The sequence below is a fragment of the Nicotiana tabacum genome, chromosome 20, assembly GCF_000715075.1.
Source record: "Nicotiana tabacum cultivar K326 chromosome 20, ASM71507v2, whole genome shotgun sequence".
NCBI classification, from domain to species: Eukaryota; Viridiplantae; Streptophyta; class Magnoliopsida; order Solanales; family Solanaceae; genus Nicotiana; species Nicotiana tabacum.
Genome location: NC_134099.1, coordinates 56,395,067 through 56,404,634, shown reverse-complemented (window position 1 = coordinate 56,404,634; position 9,568 = coordinate 56,395,067). Strand labels below are relative to the sequence as shown.

At 37.2% G+C, this 9,568-nt stretch overlaps 1 protein-coding gene across 5 annotated transcripts; it reads right to left on the bottom strand.

Moving 5' to 3' along the window:
- Positions 1-645: 645 nt before the first annotated feature.
- Positions 646-8,978, bottom strand: LOC107800776 (coilin-like). Of its 5 annotated transcripts, none has more exons than XM_016624006.2 (16): positions 8,696-8,978; positions 7,476-7,540; positions 7,051-7,389; positions 6,789-6,962; positions 6,051-6,126; positions 4,596-4,697; positions 4,384-4,485; positions 4,236-4,301; positions 3,991-4,162; positions 3,448-3,479; positions 2,025-2,573; positions 1,810-1,881; positions 1,585-1,725; positions 1,335-1,488; positions 1,181-1,219; positions 646-1,063 (listed from the first exon to the last, which is right to left on the bottom strand). In XM_016624006.2, exons 1-16 carry the CDS (start codon positions 8,885-8,887, stop codon positions 879-881), a joined length of 2,460 nt encoding a protein of 819 aa, XP_016479492.2. In that variant the 5' UTR covers positions 8,888-8,978; the 3' UTR covers positions 646-878. The 5 variants fall into 5 exon arrangements, with proteins under 5 accessions (XP_016479492.2, XP_075096037.1, XP_016479494.2 ...); XM_075239936.1 differs by having other exon boundaries at positions 4,260-4,301; XM_016624008.2 differs by having other exon boundaries at positions 1,181-1,228; positions 3,991-4,150; positions 8,696-8,977.
- Positions 8,979-9,568: the final 590 nt, after the last annotated feature.

Below are 9,568 nucleotides of genomic sequence, written 5' to 3'. Positions count from 1 at the left end.
AGGTCCTGAACTTATACTTACACGTTCAAAAGTTAAGGGCATGTAGCCCTTAACTTAGAGTTACAAGCACAGAAGTTAAGGATAGGTGGTCCTGAACTTCGAGTTTCAAGTTCAAAAGTTAAGGACATGTAGTCCTGAACTTAGAGTTACAAGTTCAAAAGTTAAGGAAAACTTGGTCCTGAACTTTTATGAGCAGAAGAGTGTTTTCGTCCGGGCAGGTAAAGTTTATTAAAGTAGTGGCTAAAGACTAAAGACATTTTAAACAGTGACTTAAAAGTAAATACATGTGTTATTAGTGGCTAACCGTGCACTTTCCCCAAATTTCTTGAACACTTGCGCGCATGATTCGGCCCATCCTCCCGTGAGAAAACATTATACTGTACCCGTTAAATACTTAGGGTCAAACCATTATCGGCAAATACTAAACTTGGATATTCAAATTGAAACACTCATTCGAAGAGTTTCATGTGAAATAATTGTTCTCTCACGGAAATTCAAAATCTCTCTCCAGCAACACCTAACTACCGCTCACCTTCCCTGAACTCAATTCTTGAAATTTTACATGTTTAATCCGTTGAATAGTAGTAATACGGAGGAGTGGATACTATGTCCACCAAAACTAACAGGTGTATCTGACCATTGATATTGCATTCCAATAATTTGACAAATTTTACTTATAGAACACAGGTTTACAACAAAGCTCATCAGAATTTAAGAAACAGTCTATATAGAACTTCCCCGGATACTTTCATAATCGACAAGTTAAAAGTTAAAAAGTAGTTTCACTCTCTTCATTAGTGAGAATTTTTCAAAATTAGAGAATGAAGCATATTAACATATGATATAATATGAACAAAATATGCAAGTTCAACTTCATCTCAAATTTTGTTCTGGGATCTTAGGAAGGCCATTGTAGGGCCCAGCGCACCGCCTCTCATGGATCGATATGACGACGAGCTCTTCCCGGAACTCGGCTTACCCCAACTACTTTCCTGAGATAATTCTGTCTTCTTGGCCTTTAGAGTTTCACTGAATTGCTCCCACAGGTTCACTCCGCCGTCCCCTGCAAATCAACATAGAGGAACTGGTCGTCATGATCTAGCTATGAAATTAAACTACAATAATGAATTCATAAATCAGTAATCATCTCAGTAATCGGGAAAGCATTAGTAGTTCACACCTGAAGGAGTAGATTGTGTTTTTTTCCCATTGTTTACTTCTGCAACTCCTGCAACAGTCAGTTATAAGGTCCCAAAAGAAGAGGATAAAAAAAACATGCACTTTATGTTTTAACAATACCATTCCTTAAGCATGGGAAAAACAACGAAAATTACCAGTAGATGGGGTTTCAGTTTTCTTTTTACTGCTTCCAATCACTGGAGTGGACCCATTGGCAGCAGAACCTTCAATAACCCGACCAGGAACTCCTGCTGAGTCTGGAGTACCATTTTTCAGCAGACGCACTTCAAGAAGTGCTGAAAAATCTATCTGCAAAAAAGATGTGGTTTAGTATTGACACTCAAAATATGCATAATAATAACAGATGACACGCAAGAGGGGGTCAGCCAACTTTCACTGAAGTACCTCCAGAGATCCGTCTTCATTATAAATAGAGCTATCTGGTTGCTTTGAGGACTCATCCTCACTAAAAATGACTGGAAATTCAGCTACTGGCATCAGCAGAACTCTATTTGCTTCAGAATTACACCACGATATTTTCCCAACCTATATAACAGAAGGGAATATCGAATTTACTATCATGAGCCTATCAATCAGAAGTGCATAATATGATGGAGATAACTTATATACCCGATAGGAGGAAACTTCAGGGGTCCAAGTTGATGATAACTCTAGCAACCGGTATGCAATCACAAGACCTTCCTGCCAAATTTGGAGAACAGTTTGTCTAAATACTAAAATTGCGTGTTACTCAAATCAATAAATACTAGACTGTGAGTGCGTCGTGTGAGTCTCAATTAACCAAATATATCAGTGCAACAGATGCATTGAATACAAGAACAAACCTTGGGCACACCAGAAAGAAAAGGAAGTGTATTGAAGTCAATTGATTCATGACAACGAGGCTCTTTTTCACCATTCACCATCTCAGAATGTTCTTTGTTTGAACCTAGAGAATCATTGTTTTGGGGAAATGAAACTTTTTCTTGACCCCAATTCTGTCTCTCATGATTCATCATCTCAGGATGTCCTTTGCTTGAACCTAGAGAATCATTGTTGTGGGAAAATGAGACTTTCTCTTGACCCCATTTCTGACTCTCTCGATTCATCATCTCAGGAGCATCATTGTTTTGGGAAAATGAGACTTTCTCTCGGCCCCATCTTTGTCTCTCGCGATTCATCACCTCAGGACGTTCTTTGTTTGAAACAGGAGAATCATTCTTTTGGGAAAATGAGACTTTCTCTTGGCCCCATCTCTGTCTCTCACCATTCATCATCTCAGGACGTTCTTTGTTTGAACCAGGAGAATCATTCCTTTGGGAAAATGAGACACTCCCTTGGCCCCATTTCTGACCCTTTTTCTTGCTCATCATGCCATTCCACCTGAAACTTTCCTGCACATGATATGGAAATTCATCACTTGAAAAAAGAAAAGTTATCCCATTAAGTGCATATATTTCATTTCATGCAACATGCCTACAACTAGCCCTGTCTCCCACACTGTAACCTATATCATTATGCTAATCAAAGATGGTGCAATTTCCAGCAGCAAATGTATCAAATAAGTTTTACAAAGGCAACCAATTTTCTGGTTTTTGCGCCGTCACATCTAAAAAGAATGGAAGAAAAAAGGAAAAGGAGGATCAAGCATCCTACTGAAGATTATTGATACCTATCACAGCAGATAGTCACTACTTTGTAAAGGATAAACATGTCTATGCTACAACAGTTAGTGAAGCACTTCTGAAATATCCACCAACCATGAAACACTAACAAAAAACCAATAATGATTATAACAGATACAACACGAATATTCAATTGGATGAAAATACGGTTGCCAAAGTATTTTCTTTTCTCCAATTGTTACTATAATACAACATCTGAAATATGGTGAAAATCAATAAGACTAATAGCATTATGTGAGCTTCCACAAAGTATAGCTGCATAACTTTATTTCGTAGCACAATCTCATTTAATTCCATGTTCATCATGAAAAAGTAAAAACTGATGAATATGCGCACGAGTCCCCCCCTTTATTTTCCCTCTTTGGTGCATCTTTCAGCTAACCATCCACTAAGCCTTTAAGCAATCTGAGGTTAAATTGTAATTGCTTGACACGTTGGGACTATCAGTAACACATTCTTGAGAAAAGGTATGCTCAAAAACTTGGATTTCAAGATCTAAAACTTTTCATTCGGAATAAGATACAGAGTTTCAAGGAAAAATCAAGAAAAAGGGGCATCATAGTACAATTTGAGCAAAACATACCACTTCTACTTGACTCTGCTTCGAAACTAGTTCTGCAACAGCCAGAAGATTTATGTTAGAGCTTTTCCATAAAAATTAAGAAGATGCAAGACTGACACCATTGAATCAGATTCGTATTTTAGAGTGGGCAAGGAATTAATACACAATCTAAAACCCATCACCAAGAAAAAAGAGGGAGAGGGAAAAAGAAGACTAGCGAACGAGGAAAACCAATAACTGATAAGAATCCACAAGTTGTATTAAACCAAGGCATCCACAAGTTGTATTAAACCAAGGCCTGCTGCACCAATCAGTATGCCACACCAAATTTGAGCATGTTATATTTATTCCCTTGGCGCGGACAGAAAACAAAGATTAATGCCAATTCCCAACTACAAGCACCAAATTATGACCCACTTCAACTTTTCAGCACAATCAATCATCTTATAATTTGATAAAATACAAGATTGTGTAATAGTTACTGAAGTGGAAAAGAGCTACAGGTAAATATGTGTGTATCGCGAGAACGAGAACGTGTAATCAAAACAGAGAGGGGCGCAAGACCTTTTCCCAGAGGTTCAAAGCGAATATGCCCAGGCCTTATCTCAACTGGAACAACTTCTTCTGTGTCACTATTTTGACATGATTTTCCAGACGATTTGCTTTTTTCTTCTGCATGCTTTTCTTGATCTGTATCTCTATTCTGATCTTCACCGTGAAATTGCTTCCAATGCAACTACACACGTGAGACTGTGTTGTCAACAAAAACAAAGTAGAAATAAAAGATTTGTCTATGTTAGATCACTCACTAGTCCTTTTGGTTGGCCAGTTACCTCTTCTTTTTTAGCTTTAGTTTTCTGCTGCTTCCAATTTCGCTGCAACGTTTGTGATTTAAGTTTCCAGCACATGAAATAGAAGCAACGGGAATGTAAGTTTTATCAATATATTACTACTCACGTGTCCCTTTGGTTGGCCATTAGCCTCATCAGTCACTCGCCCCTCTGGTTGGCGGCTAGGCTCTCCTCTTCGAGCTTTAGCTTGCAATTCTTTCCAGTTCCGCTGTAAGAATTTACCCAACAAAAGTTGCATTGTATGGCAGTAATAGTTGGCATCCTTATTTTAAAAAATGGCAGTAATAGTTGGCATATCTGCGCCATTTGATTACTTACCAGTCCTTCTGATTCAACAAGTGCGTTCTTCTCCTGAATTTTGGCCATCTCTCGCAACCATTGCCTTTTAGCCTTTTTTCTCCTGGCAGTTCTACTAGGACCCTGACAAAAGAATTGACATTTAAGTACTTGAAGACAATTAAGTTAGATCTTCAAAAGCAAATTTGAGAAATGCAATTCACCCTGAATTTTCGTTTTCTGGACAAGCCAAGGTATTTATCAATGTGCACAAGTCGATGCTTATATACAGAATAAAGTAACTTAAACCATTAACAACTTCCAAGTTCCAACTAGCCAAAAACACTAGTATTTTACTAACTTCACAATGCAATATAATCTTTTTAGATTATCGGAAACAACCTCTCTACCTTCTAGGTGGGGGTAAGGTCTGCGTGTACACACTACCCAACCCAGACCCCACTTATGGGATTACACGGGGTTTGTTGTTGTTTTACAAAATGCGAGCACAATTATAATCAATCTATGATGAATCCTCTGAATGGATTCAGAAGATTCATACAGCGAACACAAACTAGTTTGGGATTGAGCCGTTTGATTGATTAAAAAGTACACGATGCAATATGGAATGCTACAATTGAAAAGCTTAAACGGGTTTGAAATTATCCAGAGAAATGGGTCTGCTGTTGTGCAATGGAATTGGTATTGAAGACAATGATCATTTTTACTACAAAATGCACAGTGACTTGTCCGCTGAGGGATCTAGTTTTACCGATTGTTAGATTGAGGAAGGACCTGTGTCATTGCTTTGTTAAAATAACTCAGGACCTGTTTCATTGGTGGCAAGGATGCAGCTCACAAAGGAGCTGCAGAATATTTGGAAGAATACTCCATCCTGTATAGTGTATAGCATGGTTTTTGTGGAACGGAAGGCCAAGGAATGCTGGTCACCCTTTGAAGTTCAAGTGTCTTGGCGTATTAGGCCTCTGATGTAAATGTCTTTTATTGCATGATTAGGAACATGGAAGAATTTATAGACTTGTTATATGATAGGATAAAGGAGGAGGTACATTTTTGTAATACCAGCACCACTTCCTGCTGGTATGAAATCTTTAGCTTACTGAAACCCAAAAAAGTACTCGTTGCAATATAATTTTTCCAATGATGGTGTCTGATCAGCTATCCTGCTAAAACACACAAGCATAGGAATTGAGTAATCCTCCTACTATAGAATCTTATCAATCTTGTGTGAGTTTGATTGAGAGCAAGTGCCCCATGTAAATAATCATTGCAATATCTCGCCTTTCAATGTAAGCATCTCATGTCTAGTGAAGATCAAATATTAATCTTTCAAAGTTTATGACTATTTCTTCCAAATTCTGCTGACCAATAGAAGCAATTGTGTAAAAGAATTCTATGTAAACAGAAAATGGATGGAAAAAGACAGCTATTTTATGAACCTTTTTTTTTTTGAGAAGGTAACAAAATATTACGAACCTTTTTTTTAGTTGCATCAGAGTTGGGGGTTGTTGTCTCTATATTCTCCACACTTCTTTTTTGAACCTCGTCATTTCTATAAAAAGAGAGAACTTTTGAGACAAGCTAGAGACACATCAAATACATTTATGCAAGATAAAGAAAGAGATAAAACTCGCACTTGCAAATGCCTCTACCAGCCAAGAGTCAGAGAAGGTAAACATTGCACGAAAGAGAAGAGGTCTCCACAGCAAGGGGTAAGCAATTTCTCAATTTTAAACGTGAATGTCAAATTGTACTTTATAATTCAGATTACCCCCTTTTGCATGATAATGTCAGATTAACCTTGTCAAGCCACCACAACCAAAAGTTGAATTACGGATGAAATTTGAAGTATATGGAGAAGAATAAGAATTCAAAATATTCACCTGCAGAACATGGAAGGAAAAATGGGTTCTTGCCTTTTAAATAGGACTGTAAAGTCCAAACATACAAAAAACATCATATTCTATACAGCAGAGCAACCAGCAAAGAGCATACATAATCAAAGCCAGAAACTAAACCAAGAGAGCCAATACCTTTAATTATCTTTTAGTATTTGAAACTATACGAAGGAAATGGATCCTCAATCAAGAAGCGAGCACAGAGCCAGGTACAAAAGTAATGCACCAAGAAGGTTAGCAGAAAGAGAACATATAAAACCAAAAAATATACTGCTGTAATAACTCAAAGAAAGGGTACAGCTTCCAAAGGACATACTTTTTCGTGCTGGGAGTAATAGGATTGTCCTCACTACTCTCAGCATTTCCTCTATTATTCTCCATATCTTTGTTTTTCGTATCAGATCTATTCTGCTTCTTGCTAGTAAGATCTTGTTGTTTCTTGGTCTGCTCATCAAGCTTCTCCTTAACATCAGAACTGTGTTTCTTTTTCCTATGATGAACAAAGGATTCAACATGTCATTTTTAAAGCCACAAATCTAGGCAAGTCAGAAACACCAAAACAAGAAATCCAGAATTACTTTGAGCTAGGAAGCGTTTGATCTGATGCTTTTCTTTTCTTGGAAATTGTAGCATTTTCCCGGTGTGAAGTATCTTCCTTTGGCTCTGCCTCTTCTTCCTTTTCAGAATCATCTTCAGACTCTTCACTGTCAGAAGACTCATCTTCAGACTCTTCACCGTCAGAAGATTCATGGTCAAACGCTTCATTTGCCAATAACAGTGGTCCATCAATTTCAGGTTGCTTCTCAACAATTTGGAGATTCTCAACTGCATTGGGACCATCATTTCCTTCGACAGCTAAAATCACCTTTTGTCCATTATTTCCGTCGACAGCTAAATGGCCTCCTTTCTTCTCCACACTGAAGCAAAAATATCAGATTAGAGCAGTTCAATCTACACGAGAAACAGAGAAACCGCGGGAGACAAATCAAAAATCAAGCAAAACCTGACTACATCTTTGTCCTTCAAAATATATGTTGATTCAAAAGGAGGCAAGACAAAACCATCCATCTGCATGAGATGACAAGAAAGTGAGCCCAAACTAGAGATAATGTTCTTTTCAGTTCCCCTCAACACCACAAACTAACCAAGTGCACCAGAGAAGAAAACTCACAGCATTGAATAAAAAAAAACAGAAAACTGGGAGCCAAAGTTAAAGCAAACAAAAACAGTAATCAAGAGGAAACAACTCAAGAACAGAATGAGGGGGTTACAGAAAAAATGCAAACTAATCAAGTGCACATGAGAACCATAGTGCTCAGAAAAGAAAATCCACAACATTGAGGGTGTATTTGGCTGCAGAGGAAGACATTCTCCGTGAAAAACGTTAGTGCTTGATTGAGGTTGAGTATGTACCCTTGTCCAGAAGATAGGGAATAATTATGGGGTTTGGTGTTATTTTCAAGTATCAAAGGTTAACAACAATGTCAAAGTGTTGGTTGAAGCAAGTAAATATGGAGTAAGAACTGCGATATTTGTAAATGAAAATAACTTCCGCCTATAAGTGAACAAAGTCATTTTTCGAAAATTCTTTCTGGGAAAATGTTTTCCCCAATTCAAGGTAACCAAACATTACAAATTGATTTCATCAAGGAAAGCATTTTCCATTTATTTATTTATTTTACTCCATACCAAAAAGACACCCAATCCAAAAATTACTGCTATAAGGTAGGGGACACATTTGAGTAAACAAAAGCAGTAATCAACAGGTAAAAAGAAATCGTGAATCTAAGGAAACACAAAAAGATTTTAATTTTTTCTTTTTTAACTTAGGGAAAAGATAAGCTATAGACAATAACTGAAGCAAACAAAATCAGTAAACAACTCAAGAATGTAAGGAATCAAAAAAAAGAATCAACAATTTCTTTTAACTTAGGGCACATGCAGAAAATAAAAAAAGGAGAGGGAGGGAATTACAGAGACACCCACAGCATGGAATCCAAAAACAATAAGCTATATAATTGAAGGAAACAAAATGAGTAATGCACAGAAAAAGAAAATCAAGAATGGAAGAAAACATAAAAAAGTTTTTTTTTTTTAATCTTAGGGCACAGGAGTTAAACTTAAAATGCAGTGTTGAAAGAAGCAAAACCCACAACATGGAATACATAAATGATAAGGTAGAAGCAAGAATTGAAGTAAAACATAAAAAGATTCAATATTTACAGAGAGGAGGATGCCATGAGGACAAGAAGCATGGAGCTGAAAAGTGCGGAGAAGATAAGAAGAGAGATCATTGATGGTTGTGTGTAGTTGGGGTTTGAGAAGGAACCAAATCCTTTTGAAACCCTCAGTTTTTTGCAAGTCACTTAGAATGTCGGGGTCTTTGAACAACAACCGAAGCCTAACGCCCTCCATTTCTTACATGCAAACCCAAAGAAAGGAGCAATTTCTGAAGACCCTCTTCTACTTAAAACAGTTAAACCCTTGCTGCTTCCGGCAAAAACCTCACTATAAATTGCCCAACTAGTCCATTTCACCGTCTATTTTCTGTAAAAATAGCACAGTATAGCCAGTTTTCGGATTGGTCATTCAAAAATAGTCGGTGTTTACGAAATCAATGAAAAATAGCCATTATTTTGCTGCAACAGAGATCGGTCTAGCATAATATACTGGAGTTCGGTACACCTGTGTATGAACTCCAGCATATTATGCTGGACCGGTATACTTTGCTGATTCCAGTATAATATAGTCCAAACTCCAGTATATTATACTGGACAATTATACTTGCTGGAACTCCATCATATTATGCTGGAGTTCCAGCATACTTATCCTGAAACTCCAGTATAATATGCTGGAGTTCAAGCATATTTCTGTTAGAACTCCAGTATAATATACTAGCGTATTTTCAGGGTTTTGAACAGTGTTTTCGCTCAGATTTATCTTTACATGAAAAGCGGCTAAATTTCGATTACTTTTGAAACTGGGCTATTTTTGAACGACCAGTTGTAAATCTGGCTATTTTTGAATTTCTTCCCTATTTTCTTTGTTACAATTTCCAAAGGCTATATTTATGTTTTGTTTGGCCAACCTTTTAGG